The sequence below is a fragment of the Oncorhynchus mykiss genome, chromosome 9 (genome assembly GCF_057628025.1).
Source record: "Oncorhynchus mykiss isolate SJ-2025 chromosome 9, ASM5762802v1, whole genome shotgun sequence".
In the NCBI taxonomy this organism is placed as follows: Eukaryota; Metazoa; Chordata; class Actinopteri; order Salmoniformes; family Salmonidae; genus Oncorhynchus; species Oncorhynchus mykiss.
The window spans coordinates 74,295,221-74,315,832 of NC_143030.1; the positions used below are offsets into that span (position 1 = coordinate 74,295,221).

At 46.8% G+C, this 20,612-nt stretch overlaps 1 protein-coding gene across 10 annotated transcripts; it reads left to right on the top strand.

The window, feature by feature from the left end:
• The first annotated feature begins 251 nt into the window (after positions 1-251).
• On the top strand, positions 252-19,954 carry LOC110532762 (tumor necrosis factor receptor superfamily member 14). Of its 10 annotated transcripts, none has more exons than XM_090185360.1 (11): positions 1,060-1,347; positions 2,861-2,918; positions 3,102-3,213; positions 3,539-3,638; positions 3,733-3,858; positions 3,988-4,143; positions 4,304-4,391; positions 4,505-4,686; positions 5,044-5,063; positions 5,302-5,344; positions 5,538-6,404. In XM_090185360.1, exons 3-11 carry the CDS (start codon positions 3,184-3,186, stop codon positions 5,576-5,578), a joined length of 786 nt encoding a protein of 261 aa, XP_090041486.1. In that variant the 5' UTR covers positions 1,060-1,347; positions 2,861-2,918; positions 3,102-3,183; the 3' UTR covers positions 5,579-6,404. The 10 variants fall into 10 exon arrangements, with proteins under 10 accessions (XP_090041483.1, XP_090041484.1, XP_090041488.1 ...); XM_090185363.1 differs by having other exon boundaries at positions 1,279-1,347; positions 4,630-4,686; XM_090185357.1 differs by lacking the exons at positions 2,861-2,918; positions 5,302-5,344; positions 5,538-6,404 and adding exons at positions 19,143-19,191; positions 19,410-19,954 and having other exon boundaries at positions 252-1,347.
• Positions 19,955-20,612: the final 658 nt, after the last annotated feature.

Genomic DNA, 20,612 nt, shown 5'->3' on the forward strand with positions numbered 1-20,612 from the left:
CCCCTAGCATTCAGACCAAGGATATTGAGTGAGTTGAAAACTACCTCCTGCATTTAAAAAAAGAAAGAACAAATTAGATAAAATAAGTGGTAATGTGAACAATAAAACTGAGAACCTTGAGAGGGATTACTCCGACGGAAAATTACGCTCAACTGAGGTAGCCGTGGTTAACAGCAAAAATATGCTAATTTCCTTTTTTTGGCTAGTGTTCATAGGTTAACTTAGTTCAAGCGGTACATTTACTCATGGCAGTACTCACAGTTCCAGTTCGGTTAATGTCAACAGAGTTACCCAGTAATCATTATTTTTTTCGATAAACGCGTGTGGGCCCTTGAACCCAGCCTTCTTTTCCTCTTGTCGTGCCTTGCCTTCTGTATAAGCGGCCACACTTTCTCCCTGGCAGCCTGATCCTGCGGTATCAGAGCCTCTTTGATGCGGAGCTTCTTCTCGTCCAGAAACGTGTTCCGCTTGGTCATTTTCCAGATTATGTCCCTGTAATGGCGCATAGTTAAGCGCAAAATGATATTGCGAGGTGGTCCATCATATCTTCGTTTCCCAAGTCGATCACGTCTCTTAGCTTGTCTTTGATGCACGGAGTCACCTTTCCCAGGATATTAATGACTGCTTCCCTAATATTCCTCTACCTCTTTTACACATTGGATTTTCAGATTCCACCTGCGAAAGTACCTTTGAAATTCAGCTACATTCTCACAGGTCATTATTTGGGGGTTGCAGTTTCTAAAACTCATTCTCTAGGAACGTTATATTTTCCTCGTTTTCGCTCACAATTTTGTGAAGCTGACTGACAGTTTCTGACAACTGATCGATCTTCTTTGATGTTTCTTCGGTGGCCCGCTCTGATGGACTCACTGGAGAACGTGGCGTCTTGTTTAGTGGACAGGGACTGGATTGCAGAGAAAAGTTCAGACATGGAAATGTCTTACTTTTTTCACCGGTGGATTTTTAATTGGAGTCTGAGGTAAAAAGGTAGCAGGACTTTCATCCTGGTCTGTTTTGTTCTTTCTTGCTTGAGCTCGCAGCATCTTGTGTAGCCATGCTGCTTTGGTTCTCGTCGTGGCCAGCTAGCATGTCTGCCGTCTTCTGTGAGGCTTGGATATTCCGTTTATTATTGTCTTTCTGTCGTGTTCTTCCAATTCAACTTGACAAAAACGAAATCTAAACTTATCCTATGCCGCTAAAACAAGTTGTAGTTAGTTTCTTTCAACAGTGATAGCCAATGAAAGACTGTTAAAACCACTTAACCCTCAATGTTGCTTTGACAAGCGAGAGAACACGCCCTCAGCGACGCCATCTTGGACATCCTGAGGAATCTACTTCGAGACTGCGGTAATATAAATATGACGTATTTACGTAGAAATAACCTACTTTACATGTTCCGCGTTGTAGCATAACTTTAAGAATATTATATTTTCATATTGATGAATGATTGTGTCATTTTACTACAACGAATAGGCAGGCCTACGCTATGCTGTTTTCTCGCTTTCGTTTTCAACATACTGTTTGTTCTACCTCTGCATCTCCCGTAACTCTCTTCTGATTTTAAAAGTGCGCTGCTAAAACTCACTCGAATTGTCGCAGTTCTTTTCAATATTAAACGCTATGGCCTTGTCATTATTCATGAATGCTTTCTTGTTTGCTTGCAACTGAATAAACCGACAAAATAATATAAGTAACACAACATCACATGATTGCCAGTCAGCAGCCCAGACAGACTTTGCTCTGCTGTGGTGGTAGAATGCTTGCGAAACACACCAAACAGACCTGGGGCCTCATTTATAAACCGTGTGTATGTAAAAACAACTGACCCCAAAACATGCACACTTTCACTGCGGCACATAGAATAGTTGTTGCTCTAAAAGCCAGTATGTATTCCATATACAGTGAGTTTATTTGTGGTGAATAATGGGGGAATACAGTGAGTTTATTTGTGGTGAATAATGGGTGGAGTTAAAGGCCATCAACACTGTATTTATTTAAGCAGGGAGTCATGCTGAGACAATGGTCTCTTTTGCAGATGAGCCCTGAATGAACATCAATCAATAACAATTACACAATACATGAAAAGCAAACACAAAAATCTACCTGATGATGATTTCAGCAACCATATTGATTAACTGTCAAATATTGACCCATCAGTGCAGATGAAAGGGGTGGAGAGAATAGATCCTCAAAACAACATTTTATAAATAATTGACTAGGAAATAGATGCCTATGTAATTATTTTAAAATTAAGATTAACTAAATAGATTCTCTTCTAACTAATGGCAAATGATTGCATTTTGTTATTAACCTTATTGTTATGAATAAACCTGTCCATCATATCCCCCCCCCCCCCCCTTTGCACACAATACTAGTCTACTTGCCTATTTTCAATGCTATACTTCACCAACTAGAAACTTTGCATGGTCTAAAGTTTGTGGGAAGGTGAGCACATTTACATGTCAAGTTCAGATTTTATAAATTACCATTTTTGTTTTAAGTAGTTGAACATGTTATTACTTCAACCTCGTGAAAAGTGACAAATTCACACGTTTTCATTTTCGTCAAAAACAATTCTATATCGAAAGAGGGCCTTTGAGTTGATATTTTGCACATGCGCAGTTCAGCTCTACGACCGTTACACCCGATGACGTGTTTCTACGCATGAGTTTGGCAAGCCAAAGTAGCCATGACGTCGCCTACAATTGTGATCGAGGATTTCTATTGGTGAATCAGTTTCTGTCTTCATACTGTGCTGTCTTTGGTAGAATGGACTTTACTCAATGTACAAGGCTACTTCACCACAAGATGGCAGCATTCTCTAATAATAATTTGCCAATTTCTGTTTCACACTTCTCAGATTAGTTTATTCAACTTTTCTGTGATTTAATTTGGCAAGATCATTTACAAAAATAAAGGTAATTTTTTATGATTCAGTAAACTTTTATTCACATTGATGGTGGTGACTAACTCAGGGGTGGCCAGCCAATGTACATTACTATATTATATTTATTAACTGCGCAGTGTATGCAATATTTAAGCAGAATATAAGAGCTATTCTTACTATACAGTGCATGTACTAAAATACATTAAGTCAACAGGTCTGTTCATCTCAATACTTCAAAACACGTCACAAATCTGGTACGTGGGTCTTTCCAGTGAGTTGGGGAAGAATGAGGAACCATGGCACAGTTTGAAAGCCTGATATGGACTGTAAGAGAAACATTTCTGACTTGCACATTGTGGCTTTGAGTCTTTTTACTAGCCTTGTACGCCGTGAAACAGAATGTAAACTCATGAGATCAGGATGGTTTGTACGAGGCTCTTTTCACGCAACAGAAATTCCTGGCACCAAACAGTGTGCTCAATTCACAGTACGACACCACATTTACAAAAGCCAGTTTAAAAAATAGTTCTATATTATTACATATTTGAATAGTGAATATTTTAGTTAGGAAAATTAACTTGTTCTGTAAGTTTTATGAATACACATCAGTTTCAATTTGAGTGAATAGTGTACTTCTTTCTCTATTTCCAGATACCTATTATATTGGTGCTTGAAAGCATCGGAATCTGTATTGCATGTGGTAGAGCTGAGTACAGAATAAGGGATGAATGTTGTCCCATGTGTTCACCAGGTAAGGACCCTCACTTTACATCATATGATTCACCAGACGTCAATACATCATCAACACTAACAGAAAAACATGACATTGTGATTCTCTTCCCCAGGAAATCGTGTACATAGGCATTGTACTGAATTCACCAGTACCAGCTGTGTGCCCTGTGTTGATTCTACTTTCCTTGATGAGCCCAATGGTCTCATAAAATGCAAAGTGTGTACCAGCTGTGATCCAGGTAAGAGTGGTGCTGTGTGTCTGTACCGAAAGCCAGACACAAACACTGATATGTTAGTCTGTGTTGTTATGCTATGAAGATATGTCAGTTGTAATCTGCATCAGATAATACATGCCATGTTCTCTCTAGGTTTGGGTTTGAAGGTAAAGCAGCCATGTAGACCTTCATCAGACACTGTCTGTGGGACACTGGAGGGGTTCTACTGTCTAGACCCAACTAAGGATGGTTGTAGAGCAGCCCAGAGACACAGCAGCTGTGAACCTGGTCAATACATCAGTCACACAGGTTGGTCTTCTGTCTCACTCATTACACTAATTGTGTTGTCATAATTCAATTGAGTCAAGTTGTTATCTTCAGTGTGAACAATCATTACAGTTTATGGAATTAAAAATAAAGGGGGGAACAAATGCGATTTTCATTCATATTTCAACATGTATTTCTGCAGGAACAACATCTACAGATACTGTGTGTGCTGTCTGCCCTGATAAAACTCATTCAGATGGATCATTAACATCTTGTCAACCACATACAGAGTAAATGTGGACATTTATTAGTTAGTTCAAAAGGTTATTCCCCTGAAGATATAAATACATTAATATACTCAAATAGAAACTTTAAAAAACATACCTCTGTTTGTCTTTAACAGATGTGAATTCTTGGAAATTAAACCAGGAACTCCTTTTTCGGACTCAGAATGTGGAGTATCCTCACTTCCCACAGCTGAAATCATAGCTGGTGTTCTGATAGGTGTTCTATTTTTTCTGATCATAGCTGGTGTTTGTTTATTTATGAGAAGAAGAAAAATGGTGAGAACAACACAAAACATAGGTAAGATGACTGGAATTGTATTTGTACCATTCATTGTTTTTTTTAACCTTTATTTAACTAGGCAAGTTTGTTAAGAACAAATTATTATTTTCAATGATGGCCTAAGAACAGTGGGTTAACTGCCTGTTCAGGGGCAGAACGACAGATTTGTACCTGGTCAGCTCGGGGGTTTGAACTTGCAACCTTCCGGTTACTAGTCCAACTCTCTAACCACTAGGCTTTCATTGCCTGTGATATTCAGTTTACTCTGAATGCTACATGTTCTCATATAGTAGATATATATATATATATATGTTTGTTATCGTCATGGTTACATGGTATGTTTATTACAATATTGAACATCTGTCTTTTTTATAGGCCCTCAAATACCTACACAGGTATGTTTGGAAATCTATGAATATCTTTCATCACATTGTACTACTTTGTGCTTTCTTCTGTGAAACTTGAATTTATTGGGCCAGTTTCCCAGACAGAGATTGCGCCTAGTTTTGGAATAAAAAGCACTTTAAAATGGAAAATCTTCATTGAATGTGCTTCTTAGTCCAGGACTGAGAGTAATGTCTGACCGGGAAACTGGCCCAATGTGTTTTACTAATTACTGTTTCTATCTGATAGGCATCCCCAGATCAGGAAATACCAATGCTGCCTGGGGGAAACTGTAAGGCACACCTTCAAGGTTTTCTAAATATGTGTACAGAATAGTTGGAGTTAAAAGAATTTCAAACATATTCATAAGTAAATGTATATGGTTTATAGCTTTGTCAAGTCATCAATGCTAAGACCAATGATATGATACAATAATATAGGACAAGCTATGTAAATGAATTACTGATAATGACTTCTCTCCCCAGATTCAAGCCCCCGTCACAGTCAGGGAGTCAACGTTGTGTAATCTGTCGTCCGCTGGCTGGTCCAGCCATCTATAGTAAATCTTAACACTACATGTTAAATTTCATATTGTAGAATCTGGTTGGTATAAGGACCACTGTGTATTTGTATCATATGGGGATGTTTGAAACTTACTCCTCAGCCTGAACTGTCCCCACTTGGGTCACCGAATAGCTAGCTTTTCATGTGGGCACCACTGGTAAGATGCTTCGGAAGGGCGGTCACATATCAGCTTCTGCCTACATCCTACAGACTGGTCTAAAATGGAAAGGAGCATGTGATGAGTATAAATTAGCTTCACATTGCTAGGAAACAGCTTCAGTAGCTGAGAACCCTCTGCTCTGCCTACAGACTGGTCTAAAATGGAAAGGAGCATGTGATGAGTGTAAATTAGCTTCACCTTGCTAGGTAACAGCTTCAGTAGCTGAGAACCCTCTGCTCTTCCCAGGGGAAAGTCAAATGTGTGTATAACTTCAGGACCACAACGTCTATGTCAGCCCAGACTATGGAACTCCAAATGGGACTTGAAAATATCTTGAGACACAGATTACTGGATACTGGTGCAGGATGCAGCGTTCACTTGGGGAAGGTTCCCCAGAAATGAGAAATATCATCAAAAGGGTGGGAAGGAAAATTCAAATGGATAACTTTTCTACAATCTTTGCTTTATCTAATCCAATGCAATAATGTTAAGATATGATTGACGGTTGGTTGTATAATGAGTGTGGTCTCCTGTTTCGCCACACAGATGTTTACTATTGACTACTGAGGTATTCTGTATGTGAAACTGTCTGCAATTGCATTTTATTACTAAAGCGTTTTATACCAAGGTTCCTGTGTCCTCTATCTGGAAGACTGATTGTTAAAGGAAACTTACATCACCCCATGCAAAGGACCAGCCAACATTTGGTGAGCTCGCCAGGAGTGAGTGACCACTGCGTCTGGATGATCTTCATCCCACTGTGCAGCGTATCAAATTAGAAGGTAATTTGCAGATGCCTGTTAAACCAAAAGTCTGAAATTAGAAAAAGCACTGTGTGGTTGAGGACTCATTCCAGTATGTAAGTGGCACCTCACTCATGGGGTTGATAATTACAGGAACAGTCGATACCTACATGCATGTACAGACCGTAATATGATGTATATGTGATAAATGACCCAGAATCCCAGGTGTAATAGTTAGAAATTCCTGAGGGTCTAATGGAGCCTTGTGTGAGGAACTTGGTTATAGATGAGGATGAACCAAGTCAGTACTGAGGTACTGGGTGACAAGTGATTGAAAGTGTTATGTATGGTGTTCTTACCTGAGGGAAGACACTGGATTTATGTATGGGGTTCTTACCTGAGGGAAGACACTGGATTTATGTATGGTGTTCTTACCTGAGGGAAGACACTGGATTTATGTATGGGGTTCTTACCTGAGGGAAGACACTGGATTTATGTATGGTGTTCTTACCTGAGGCAAGACACTGGATTTATGTATGGTGTTCTTACCTGAGGGAAGACACTGGATTTATGTATGGCGCTCTTACCTGAGGCAAGACACTGGATTTATGTATGGTGTTCTTACCTGAGGGAAGACACTGGATTTATGTATGGGGTTCTTACCTGAGGGAAGACACTGGATTTATGTATGGTGTTCTTACCTGAGGGAAGACACTGGATTTATGTATGGTGTTCTTACCTGAGGGAAGACACTGGATTTATGTATGGTGTTCTTACCTGAGGGAAGACACTGGATTTATGTATGGTGCTCTTACCTGAGGGAAGACACTGGATTTATGTATGGTGCTCTTACCTGAGGGAAGACACTGGATTTATGTATGGTGTTCTTACCTGAGGGAAGACACTGGATTTATGTATGGTGTTCTTACCTGAGGCAAGACACTGGATTTATGTATGGTGTTCTTACCTGAGGGAAGACACTGGATTTATGTATGGTGTTCTTACCTGAGGGAAGACACTGGATTTATGTATGGTGTTCTTACCTGAGGGAAGACACTGGATTTATGTATGGTGTTCTTACCTGAGGGAAGACACTGGATTTATGTATGGTGTTCTTACCTGAGGGAAGACACTGGATTTATGTATGGTGCTCTTACCTGAGGGAAGACACTGGATTTATGTATGGTGTTCTTACCTGAGGGAAGACACTGGATTTATGTATGGGGTTCTTACCTGAGGGAAGACACTGGATTTATGTATGGTGTTCTTGTGTATATGGTGAATGGATATATGCTAGTCAATATCAAGAATTTCTATGTACTGAAATAAATCTAGACTGGTGTAGACTAGTACAAGGGATACATTTGCGAATTGCATATTGGGAAAGACATGTGAGTTAACTCTTCCATTACATCCTCAAGAGAGGAGACAGGGAGACCCCCACCCCCCGTACTGAAGTTAAAATACAATTTAAACCAATTGTGGTTATTTACCACATGTATGTGGAACCATTTACAGTAGCGTGGTTAGTGAATGAATGTAGCGAAACTAAAGAAGAGGGGTTAGAGACAATATACCTGCGTTGGGTAGATCATCCTATGTTAGGTTCTACTACCTGTGTAAGGGGATTGAACTGGGTTTTTCTACAGTACCATACAGATAAGTCACTCAGTCCACATTACATAGAACCTGGTTAAAACAAAATCACGGGGCACCATGACAGATTCAACCAAAGGCAGTGCAGAGAAAGTGGGTCCCACACCAATGAAACATATTAGTCCTAAACAATATTTACAGGACAAATATCCCAACTTGAAAACCGACCTGGACTGGGTGTTTTGTAAATGGACAAACAAAGAAGAAAAGTACAGATATCCGGTCACAGGAACATTTGATAACACTAAGTGTGATGTGACATAGTCAAGGGAAGGCAAGCCAGTAAGAAGAAGAGTAAGAAGGTTACCATACCGTCAGCCACTATATTGTGACTAACTCGAACTGAAGGACAGACGTTTTATGCTCAAAGTCAGTTGAAACAGTTGAAGAGTCAATAGGTGGTTGGAACATTGGAAAAAGAGAGACTCAGGACCCAGTAACCACAGCTCATAGTGCCTTTTGTACAATTCCCCCTCAGACCTATGGGAACCCACATCCATGGGGAACACCATCACCCAGAATGCCACCTATGCAATGCTGGTGGTGTGGAGAATTTGGACACATGAGGAACCAATGTCCACAAAATCCTCAATATCAAGGATGGGTTACAACACCTGGAGTGAACCGAAGAGGAAGAGGATATTTCAGAGGAGGAAACGGAGGAGGATACCAACAACAAGGTGGATATCAGCAGCAATCCCAAACCTATGGAGGACCTCCCCAGCAGGCACAAGGAGGTTACCAGCCTGGTCCTGGCCACCAAGGAGGACGTGGAGGAAATCAACCACAGAGGGAGAAGGGGAGGTGTCTGGCCACAAGGAAATCAGAACACCAACAGTTCCTATTTCTCTGACAATCAGCAATAAAGAGGCCCAGACCCTTTCCTCCAGTGTCCCCAGTACATATTTGAAGGGGAAAAAGGACCTGACCTCTCTGACACTGCCCTGACTGATGCTGACGTGGAGCTTTTCGTTGACAGTTCTGCATATATAGATCAAACTACAGGGAAGAAACATGCAGGGTTTGGTATTTTGACAATTGATAGAACCACTCACATACAACAACCATTACCAGATATTTTCTCAGCTCAACAGGGTGAACCTTTGGCACTAAAATGGAAAAGGGTTACAACTTTATCTGATTCTGCTTATGCAATAGGGGTTTGTCTCTCCTGGAGTCTGGAGGAGTAGGGGTTTGTCTCTCCTGGTGTCTGGAGGAGTAGGGGTTTGTCTCTCCTGGTGTCTGGAGGAGTAGGGGTTTGTCTCTCCTGGTGTCTGGAGGAGTAGGGGTTTGTCTCTCCTGGTGTCTGGAGGAGTAGGGGTTTGTCTCTCCTGGTGTCTGGAGGAGTAGGGGTTTGTCTCCTGGTGTGGTGTCTGGAGGAGTAGAGGTTTGTCTCCTGGTTTGGTGTCTGGAGGAGTAGGGGTTTGTCTCCTGGTGTGGTATGTGGAGGAGTATGGGTTTGTCTCTCCTGGTGTGGAGGAGTAGGGGTTTGTCTCCTGGTGTCTGGAGGAGTAGGGGTTTGTCTCCTGGTGTGGTATGTGGAGGAGTAGGGGTTTGTCTCTCCTGGTGTGGAGGAGTAGGGGTTTGTCTCTCCTGGTCTGGAGGAGTAGAGGTTTGTCTCCTGGTTTGGTGTCTGGAGGAGTAGGGGTTTGTCTCCTGGTGTGGTATGTGGAGGAGTAGGGGTTTGTCTCTCCTGGTGTGGAGGAGTAGGGGTTTGTCTCTCCTGGTCTGGAGGAGTAGAGGTTTGTCTCCTGGTTTGGTGTCTGGAGGAGTAGGGGTTTGTCTCCTGGTGTGGTATGTGGAGGAGTAGGGGTTTGTCTCTCCTGGTGTGGAGGAGTAGGGGTTTGTCTCCTGGTGTCTGGAGGAGTAGGGGTTTGTCTCTCCTGGTGTGGAGGAGTAGGGGTTTGTCTCCTGGTGTCTGGAGGAGTAGGGGTTTGTCTCCTGGTGTGGTGTCTGGAGGAGTAGGGGTTTGTCTCCTGGTTTGGTGTCTGGAGGAGTAGGGGTTTGTCTCCTGGTGTGGTATGTGGAGGAGTAGGGGTTTGTCTCTCCTGGTGTGGAGGAGTAGGGGTTTGTCTCTCCTGGTCTGGAGGAGTAGAGGTTTGTCTCCTGGTTTGGTGTCTGGAGGAGTAGGGGTTTGTCTCCTGGTGTGGTATGTGGAGGAGTAGGGGTTTGTCTCTCCTGGTGTGGAGGAGTAGGGGTTTGTCTCCTGGTGTCTGGAGGAGTAGGGGTTTGTCTCTCCTGGTGTGGAGGAGTAGGGGTTTGTCTCCTGGTGTCTGGAGGAGTAGGGGTTTGTCTCCTGGTGTGGTGTCTGGAGGAGTAGGGGTTTGTCTCCTGGTTTGGTGTCTGGAGGAGTAGGGGTTTGTCTCCTGGTGTCTGGAGGAGTAGGGGTTTGTCTCCTGGTGTGGTGTCTGGAGGAGTAGGGGTTTGTCTCCTGGTGTGGTGTCTGGAGGAGTAGGGGTTTGTCTCCTGGTGTGGTGTCTGGAGGAGTAGGGGTTTGTCTCCTGGTTTGGTGTCTGGAGGAGTAGGGGTTTGTCTCCTGGTGTGGTATGTGGAGGAGTAGGGGTTTGTCTCCTGGTGTCTGGAGGAGTAGGGGTTTGTCTCCTGGTGTCTGGAGGAGTAGGGGTTTGTCTCCTGGTGTCTGGAGGAGTAGGGGTTTGTCTCCTGGTTTGGTGTCTGGAGGAGTAGCGGTTTGTCTCCTGGTGTCTGGAGGAGTAGGGGTTTGTCTCTCCTGGTGTCTGGAGGAGTAGGGGTTTGTCTCTCCTGGTGTCTGGAGGAGTAGGGGTTTGTCTCTCCTGGTGTCTGGAGGAGTAGGGGTTTGTCTCCTGGTGTCTGGAGGAGTAGGGGTTTGTCCCTCCTGGTGTGGTATGTGGAGGAGTAGGGGTTTGTCTCTCCTGGTGTGGTATGTGGAGGAGTAGGGGTTTGTCCCTCCTGGTGTCTGGAGGAGTAGGGGTTTGTCTCCTGGTGTCTGGAGGAGTAGGGGTTTGTCTCCTGGTGTGGTGTCTGGAGGAGTAGGGGTTTGTCTCTCCTGGTGTGGAGGAGTAGCGGTTTGTCTCCTGGTGTGGAGGAGTAGGGGTTTGTCTCTCCTGGTGTGGAGGAGTAGGGGTTTGTCTCTCCTGGTGTGGAGGAGTAGGGGTTTGTCTCTCCTGGTGTGGTATGTGGAGGAGTAGGGGTTTGTCTCTCCTGGTGTGGTATGTGGAGGAGTAGGGGTTTGTCCCTCCTGGTGTGGTATGTGGAGGAGTAGGGGTTTGTCTCTCCTGGTGTGGTATGTGGAGGAGTAGGGGTTTGTCTCTCCTGGTGTGGAGGAGTAGGGGTTTGTCTCTCCTGGTGTGGAGGAGTAGGGGTTTGTCTCTCCTGGTGTGGAGGAGTAGGGGTTTGTCTCTCCTGGTGTGGAGGAGTAGGGGTTTGTCTCCTGGTGTGGAGGAGTAGGGGTTTGTCTCCTGGTGTCTGGAGGAGTAGGGGTTTGTCTCCTGGTGTGGTGTCTGGAGGAGTAGGGGTTTGTCTCTCCTGGTGTGGAGGAGTAGGGGTTTGTCTCTCCTGGTGTCTGGAGGAGTAGGGGTTTGTCTCTCCTGGTGTCTGGAGGAGTAGGGGTTTGTCTCTCCTGGTGTCTGGAGGAGTAGGGGTTTGTCTCTCCTGGTGTCTGGAGGAGTAGGGGTTTGTCTCTCCTGGTGTCTGGAGGAGTAGGGGTTTGTCTCTCCTGGTGTCTGGAGGAGTAGGGGTTTGTCTCTCCTGGTGTCTGGAGGAGTAGGGGTTTGTCTCTCCTGGTGTCTGGAGGAGTAGGGGTTTGTCTCTCCTGGTGTCTGGAGGAGTAGGGGTTTGTCTCTCCTGGTGTCTGGAGGAGTAGGGGTTTGTCTCTCCTGGTGTGGAGGAGTAGGGGTTTGTCTCTCCTGGTGTGGAGGAGTAGGGGTTTGTCTCTCCTGGTGTGGTATGTGGAGGAGTAGGGGTTTGTCTCCTGGTGTGGTGTCTGGAGGAGTAGGGGTTTGTCCCTCCTGGTGTGGAGGAGTAGGGGTTTGTCTCTCCTGGTGTGGTATGTGGAGGAGTAGGGGTTTGTCTCTCCTGGTGTGGAGGAGTAGGGGTTTGTCCCTCCTGGTGTGGAGGAGTAGGGGTTTGTCTCCTGGTGTGGTATGTGGAGGAGTAGGGGTTTGTCTCTCCTGGTGTGGAGGAGTAGGGGTTTGTCTCTCCTGGTGTCTGGAGGAGTAGGGGTTTGTCTCCTGGTTTGGTGTCTGGAGGAGTAGGGGTTTGTCCCTCCTGGTGTGGTATGTGGAGGAGTAGGGGTTTGTCCCTCCTGGTTTGGTGTCTGGAGGAGTAGGGGTTTGTCTCCTGGTGTGGTATGTGGAGGAGTAGGGGTTTGTCTCTCCTGGTGTGGTATGTGGAGGAGTAGGGGTTTGTCCCTCCTGGTGTGGTATGTGGAGGAGTAGGGGTTTGTCTCCTGGTGTGGTATGTGGAGGAGTAGGGGTTTGTCCCTCCTGGTGTGGTATGTGGAGGAGTAGGGGTTTGTCTCCTGGTGTGGTATGTGGAGGAGTAGGGGTTTGTCTCTCCTGGTGTGGTATGTGGAGGAGTAGGGGTTTGTCTCTCCTGGTGTGGTATGTGGAGGAGTAGGGGTTTGTCCCTCCTGGTGTGGTATGTGGAGGAGTAGGGGTTTGTCCCTCCTGGTGTGGAGGAGTAGGGGTTTGTCTCCTGGTGTGGTATGTGGAGGAGTAGGGGTTTGTCCCTCCTGGTGTGGTATGTGGAGGAGTAGGGGTTTGTCTCTGCTGGTGTGGTATGTGGAGGAGTAGGGGTTTGTCTCTCCTGGTGTGGAGGAGTAGGGGTTTGTCCCTCCTGGTTTGGTGTCTGGAGGAGTAGGGGTTTGTCCCTCCTGGTGTGGTATGTGGAGGAGTAGGGGTTTGTCTCTCCTGGTGTGGTATGTGGAGGAGTAGGGGTTTGTCTCTCCTGGTGTGGAGGAGTAGGGGTTTGTCCCTCCTGGTGTGGAGGAGTAGGGGTTTGTCTCCTGGTGTCTGGAGGAGTAGGGGTTTGTCCCTCCTGGTGTGGTATGTGGAGGAGTAGGGGTTTGTCTCTCCTGGTGTGGTATGTGGAGGAGTAGGGGTTTGTCTCTCCTGGTGTCTGGAGGAGTAGGGGTTTGTCTCCTGGTGTCTGGAGGAGTAGGGGTTTGTCTCTCCTGGTGTGGAGGAGTAGGGGTTTGTCTCCTGGTGTGGTATGTGGAGGAGTAGGGGTTTGTCTCTCCTGGTGTCTGGAGGAGTAGGGGTTTGTCTCCTGGTGTCTGGAGGAGTAGGGGTTTGTCTCTCCTGGTGTGGAGGAGTAGGGGTTTGTCTCTCCTGGTGTCTGGAGGAGTAGGGGTTTGTCTCCTGGTGTCTGGAAGAGTAGGGGTTTGTCTCTCCTGGTGTGGAGGAGTAGGGGTTTGTCTCTCCTGGTGTCTGGAGGAGTAGGGGTTTGTCTCCTGGTGTCTGGAAGAGTAGGGGTTTGTCTCCTGGTGTGGAGGAGTAGCGGTTTGTCTCTCCTGGTGTCTGGAGGAGTAGGGGTTTGTCTCTCCTGGTGTGGAGGAGTAGGGGTTTGTCTCTCCTGGTGTCTGGAGGAGTAGGGGTTTGTCTCTCCTGGTGTCTGGAGGAGTAGGGGTTTGTCTCCTGGTGTCTGGAAGAGTAGGGGTTTGTCTCTCCTGGTGTCTGGAGGAGTAGGGGTTTGTCTCCTGGTGTCTGGAAGAGTAGGGGTTTGTCTCTCCTGGTGTGGAGGAGTAGGGGTTTGTCTCTCCTGGTGTCTGGAGGAGTAGGGGTTTGTCTCCTGGTTTGGTGTCTGGAGGAGTAGGGGTTTGTCCCTCCTGGTGTCTGGAGGAGTAGGGGTTTGTCTCTCCTGGTGTCTGGAGGAGTAGGGGTTTGTCTCCTGGTGTGGAGGAGTAGGGGTTTGTCTCTCCTGGTGTCTGGAAGAGTAGGGGTTTGTCTCCTGGTGTCTGGAGGAGTAGCGGTTTGTCTCCTGGTGTGGAGGAGTAGGGGTTTGTCTCTCCTGGTGTCTGGAGGAGTAGGGGTTTGTCTCTCCTGGTGTCTGGAGGAGTAGGGGTTTGTCTCCTGGTGTCTGGAGGAGTAGGGGTTTGTCTCTCCTGGTGTCTGGAGGAGTAGGGGTTTGTCTCCTGGTGTCTGGAGGAGTAGGGGTTTGTCTCCTGGTGTGGAGGAGTAGGGGTTTGTCTCCTGGTGTGGTATGTGGAGGAGTAGGGGTTTGTCTCCTGGTGTGGTATGTGGAGGAGTAGGGGTTTGTCTCTCCTGGTGTGGAGGAGTAGGGGTTTGTCTCCTGGTGTGGAGGAGTAGGGGTTTGTCTCCTGGTGTGGTATGTGGAGGAGTAGGGGTTTGTCTCCTGGTGTGGTATGTGGAGGAGTAGGGGTTTGTCTCTCCTGGTGTCTGGAGGAGTAGCGGTTTGTCTCCTGGTGTGGTGTCTGGAGGAGTAGGGGTTTGTCTCCTGGTTTGGTGTCTGGAGGAGTAGGGGTTTGTCCCTCCTGGTCTGGAGGAGTAGGGGTTTGTCTCTCCTGGTGTCTGGAGGAGTAGGGGTTTGTCTCTCCTGGTGTCTGGAGGAGTAGGGGTTTGTCTCTCCTGGTGTGGAGGAGTAGGGGTTTGTCTCTCCTGGTGTCTGGAGGAGTAGGGGTTTGTCTCCTGGTGTCTGGAGGAGTAGGGGTTTGTCTCCTGGTGTGGTATGTGGAGGAGTAGGGGTTTGTCCCTCCTGGTGTGGTATGTGGAGGAGTAGGGGTTTGTCTCTCCTGGTGTGGTATGTGGAGGAGTAGGGGTTTGTCCCTCCTGGTGTCTGGAGGAGTAGGGGTTTGTCTCCTGGTGTCTGGAGGAGTAGGGGTTTGTCTCCTGGTGTGGTATGTGGAGGAGTAGGGGTTTGTCCCTCCTGGTGTGGTATGTGGAGGAGTAGGGGTTTGTCTCTCCTGGTGTGGTATGTGGAGGAGTAGGGGTTTGTCCCTCCTGGTGTGGTATGTGGAGGAGTAGGGGTTTGTCCCTCCTGGTGTGGAGGAGTAGGGGTTTGTCTCCTGGTGTGGTATGTGGAGGAGTAGGGGTTTGTCCCTCCTGGTGTGGTATGTGGAGGAGTAGGGGTTTGTCCCTCCTGGTGTGGAGGAGTAGGGGTTTGTCTCTCCTGGTCTGGAGGAGTAGGGGTTTGTCTCTCCTGGTGTCTGGAGGAGTAGGGGTTTGTCTCTCCTGGTCTGGAGGAGTAGGGGTTTGTCTCTCCTGGTCTGGAGGAGTAGGGGTTTGTCTCTCCTGGTGTCTGGAGGAGTAGGGGTTTGTCTCTCCTGGTGTCTGGAGGAGTAGGGGTTTGTCTCTCCTGGTGTCTGGAGGAGTAGGGGTTTGTCTCCTGGTGTCTGGAGGAGTAGGGGTTTGTCTCCTGGTGTGGTATGTGGAGGAGTAGGGGTTTGTCTCTCCTGGTGTGGTATGTGGAGGAGTAGGGGTTTGTCTCTCCTGGTGTGGAGGAGTAGGGGTTTGTCTCTCCTGGTGTCTGGAGGAGTAGTGGTTTGTCTCTCCTGGTGTCTGGAGGAGTAGGGGTTTGTCTCTCCTGGTGTGGAGGAGTAGGGGTTTGTCCCTCCTGGTGTGGAGGAGTAGGGGTTTGTCTCTCCTGGTGTGGAGGAGTAGGGGTTTGTCCCTCCTGGTGTGGAGGAGTAGGGGTTTGTCTCCTGGTGTGGAGGAGTAGGGGTTTGTCTCCTGGTGTGGAGGAGTAGGGGTTTGTCTCCTGGTGTCTGGAGGAGTAGGGGTTTGTCCCTCCTGGTGTGGAGGAGTAGGGGTTTCTCTCCTGATGTGGAGGAGTAGGGGTTTGTCTCCTGGTGTGGAGGAGTAGGGGTTTGTCTCCTGGTGTCTGGAGGAGTAGGGGTTTGTCTCCTGGTGTCTGGAGGAGTAGGGGTTTGTCTCCTGGTGTCTGGAGGAGTAGGGGTTTGTCTCCTGGTTTGGTGTCTGGAGGAGTAGGGGTTTGTCTCCTGGTGTCTGGAGGAGTAGCGGTTTGCTCCTGGTGTGGTGTCTGGAGGAGTAGGGGTTTGTCTCCTGGTGTGGAGGAGTAGGGGTTTGTCTCCTGGTGTGGAGGAGTAGGGGTTTGTCTCCTGGTGTGGTATGTGGAGGAGTAGGGGTTTGTCTCCTGGTGTGGTATGTGGAGGAGTAGGGGTTTGTCCCTCCTGGTGTGGTATGTGGAGGAGTAGGGGTTTGTCCCTCCTGGTGTGGTATGTGGAGGAGTAGGGGTTTGTCCCTCCTGGTGTCTGGAGGAGTAGGGGTTTGTCTCCTGGTGTGGTATGTGGAGGAGTAGGGGTTTGTCCCTCCTGGTGTGGTATGTGGAGGAGTAGGGGTTTGTCTCTCCTGGTGTGGTATGTGGAGGAGTAGGGGTTTGTCTCTCCTGGTGTGGTATGTGGAGGAGTAGGGGTTTGTCTCTCCTGGTGTGGTATGTGGAGGAGTAGGGGTTTGTCCCTCCTGGTGTGGTATGTGGAGGAGTAGGGGTTTGTCCCTCCTGGTGTGGAGGAGTAGGGGTTTGTCTCCTGGTGTGGTATGTGGAGGAGTAGGGGTTTGTCCCTCCTGGTGTGGTATGTGGAGGAGTAGGGGTTTGTCTCTCCTGGTGTGGTATGTGGAGGAGTAGGGGTTTGTCTCTCCTGGTGTCTGGAGGAGTAGGGGTTTGTCTCTCCTGGTGTCTGGAGGAGTAGGGGTTTGTCCCTCCTGGTGTGGAGGAGTAGGGGTTTGTCTCCTGGTGTGGTATGTGGAGGAGTAGGGGTTTGTCCCTCCTGGTGTGGTATGTGGAGGAGTAGGGGTTTGTCTCTCCTGGTGTGGTATGTGGAGGAGTAGGGGTTTGTCTCTCCTGGTGTCTGGAGGAGTAGGGGTTTGTCTCTCCTGGTGTCTGGAGGAGTAGGGGTTTGTCTCTCCTGGTGTCTGGAGGAGTAGGGGTTTGTCTCCTGGTGTGATGTCTGGAGGAGTAGAGGTTTGTCTCCTGGTTTGGTGTCTGGAGGAGTAGGGGTTTGTCTCCTGGTGTGGTATGTGGAGGAGTAGGGGTTTGTCTCTCCTGGTGTGGAGGAGTAGGGGTTTGTCTCCTGGTGTCTGGAGGAGTAGGGGTTTGTCTCCTGGTGTCTGGAGGAGTAGGGGTTTGTCTCCTGGTGTGGTATGTGGAGGAGTAGGGGTTTGTCCCTCCTGGTGTGGAGGAGTAGGGGTTTGTCTCCTGGTGTGGTATGTGGAGGAGTAGGGGTTTGTCTCCTGGTGTGGTATGTGGAGGAGTAGGGGTTTGTCTCTCCTGGTGTCTGGAGGAGTAGGGGTTTGTCTCTCCTGGTGTCTGGAGGAGTAGGGGTTTGTCCCTCCTGGTGTCTGGAGGAGTAGCGGTTTGTCTCCTGGTGTCTGGAGGAGTAGGGGTTTGTCCCTCCTGGTGTCTGGAGGAGTAGGGGTTTGTCTCCTGGTGTCTGGAGGAGTAGCGGTTTGTCTCCTGGTGTCTGGAGGAGTAGGGGTTTGTCCCTCCTGGTGTCTGGAGGAGTAGGGGTTTGTCCCTCCTGGTGTGGTATGTGGTGGAGTAGGGGTTTGTCTCTCCTGGTGTGGTGTCTGGAGGAGTAGGGGTTTGTCCCTCCTGGTGTGGTATGTGGAGGAGTAGGGGTTTGTCCCTCCTGGTGTGGTATGTGGAGGAGTAGGGGTTTGTCTCTCCTGGTGTGGTATGTGGAGGAGTAGGGGTTTGTCTCTCCTGGTGTGGAGGAGTAGGGGTTTGTCCCTCCTGGTGTGGAGGAGTAGGGGTTTGTCTCTCCTGGTGTGGAGGAGTAGGGGTTTGTCTCCTGGTGTCTGGAGGAGTAGGGGTTTGTCTCCTGGTGTGGTATGTGGAGGAGTAGGGGTTTGTCTCTCCTGGTGTGGAGGAGTAGAGGTTTGTCTCCTGGTGTCTGGAGGAGTAGGGGTTTGTCTCCTGGTGTGGTATGTGGAGGAGTAGGGGTTTGTCTCTCCTGGTGTGGAGGAGTAGGGGTTTGTCTCTCCTGGTGTGGAGGAGTAGGGGTTTGTCCCTCCTGGTGTGGAGGAGTAGGGGTTTGTCTCCTGGTGTGGTATGTGGAGGAGTAGGGGTTTGTCCCTCCTGGTGTGGTATGTGGAGGAGTAGGGGTTTGTCTCTCCTGGTGTGGTATGTGGAGGAGTAGGGGTTTGTCCCTCCTGGTGTGGTATGTGGAGGAGTAGGGGTTTGTCTCCTGGTGTGGTGTCGGGAGGAGTAGGGGTTTGTCCCTCCTGGTGCGGAGGAGTAGGGGTTTGTCCCTCCTGGTGTGGAGGAGTAGGGGTTTGTCTCCTGGTGTGGTATGTGGAGGAGTAGGGGTTTGTCCCTCTGTTTACCTCTGTTTGCCAAGTGGCCCATGGTATGGCCCATTTGTCAAGGAGGGATATGATAGAGGCAATTTCTTTGGATTGGTTTTTGTCCAAATTTGACTCAGTATGTGAAACCGTTTCTGTTTCAATGTGCTTCGTGCATGCAATTTTACATTGCCAAAGGAACACCTCTGAAACCAGGTAATTTCCCTTCGCCTAGAGGAACATTTGTCCATCTTGCCATGGATTTTATAGATCTTGCAGAAAGAAAGGAAAAGGTACTGTTTAGTCCTTATTGACAGGTTCACCAGGTGGGTGGAGGCATTTCCCACCACACACTGTGATGCTAAGACAGTATCAATGCTACTAGTGAGCTACTAGTGAGGGAGATAACCTCAGGAACACCAAATCTAGGCATTTTATCTGCAGACAATGGTACCCACTTCACTTCTTTTTATAGACCCTCAAATACCTACACAGGTATGTTTGAAAATCTATGAATATCTTTCATCACATTGTACTACTTTGTGCTTTCTTCTGACTGTGAAATGTGAATTTATTGGGCCAGTTTCCCAGACAGATATCGTTTTTGAATAAAAAGCACTTTAAATGGAACATTTTCATTGAATGTGCTTCTTAGTCCAGGACTGAGAGTAACCTCTGTCTGGGAAACTGTCCCAATGTGTTTTACTAATTACTGTTTCTGTCTGATAGGCATCCCCAGATCAGGAAATATCAATGCTGTCTGGGGGAAATGGAAACGGTAAGGCACACCTTCAAGGTTTTCTAAATATGTGTACAGAATAGTTTGAGTTAAAAGAATTTCAAACATATTTATAAGTAAATGAATATGGTATATAACTTAATCAATGCTAAGACCAATGATATGATATAAGAATATAGGACAAGCTATTGTACTACAAAACATTGTCCAGTATGTAAATGAATTACTGATAAATTACAAATGACTTCTCTCCCCAGATTCAAGCCCCCGTCAGTCAACATTCTGTAATCTGTGGTCCGCTGGCTGGTCCAGACATCTATTATCTTAACACTACATGTTAAATGTGGTATTGTAGAATCTGGTTGGTATAATAACAGGATTCTACAGAACATTGTATTGTAATGTAAAGAAATGAAACACTGAAACACAGCCTCCAGTAGGAACAATATGACTTCTAGATGCCTGTTGACAGAGGACCACTGTGTATTTGTATCACATGGGGATGTTTGAAACATACCCCTCAGCCTGAACTGTTCTCAAAATCACCAAATGACCAGTCAAGCTGTCAATATTATCCAGCAAAGTTCTTTACAGAAAAACAAGTTGTACAACCAAAGTTTGACACTGCATTACTCCGAATTGAATAATATAATTTTATTTAGAAATAAATGTTTTCTGTTGGAAAAATGGTAATGTGATCTACTAAATGTGATCTACTAAATGTTTATGTAACTTGTTGAAGGTTATATATAATATAATACTGTACAAGATGTTACATTAAATACAGTTTTGCCTAACAATGTACACTTGCTGGGTTTATTACTTGAAATGCATGGAGGTCATCTACAAAACAAAAACGGTCAATATTTCATGCTATGTTTTAAATCTTTCAAATTGTCACGCCCACCGTTCCTGGGTAAATGCTTCCATTAGCATGGGAAATTACCATTTAGATTTGTTTTAGTAAATACTGCACATTTAGAGCACTACTGAACTGTAAATGAAAGCACAACTATTACACCAGTCTGCTACCACATGATTGACCTTATGACCTCCTGAATGTCACTATTCTCTGAATGTCAGTATTCTATGAATCCAAGTAAGAGGGTTATTAACTCACTCATCCTACAAAGGCATTAGAATTTTATAAAACGTGCACTAATGACAATACATGATTGCCCTCTAGAAGGTATCCCATAGGCTACAGAAATATTGAGTCTGGTACTTTATAAATCAACTGGTTTTACTCAAAGTGGTTAAATGTTTTTAGTTAAAATATTTAGCTGTGTGACTTCAACATTACGTAATCACTAATAAATCTGTCAACAGACATAAGATAATAGAAATATGAGACTATTGTAAATCTCTGTGTTACATAGTAAAGGAATGTAATGGGTTTACATCTTGTGAGTGAAGAACTGGATAAAACAAAGTACAGTTGCTGTGTTTATTATTTGAAA

Coding starts and splice junctions, on each gene's coding strand:
- LOC110532762 (XM_090185357.1), top strand. CDS start 3,184: ATGGCACAGTTTGAAAGCCTGATATGGACT. Junction 3,859..3,987: donor GTGTACCAGCTGTGATCCAG/GTAAGAGTGGTG, acceptor TGTTCTCTCTAG/GTTTGGGTTTGAAGGTAAAG. Junction 19,192..19,409: donor GTCTGGGGGAAATGGAAACG/GTAAGGCACACC, acceptor TTCTCTCCCCAG/ATTCAAGCCCCCGTCAGTCA.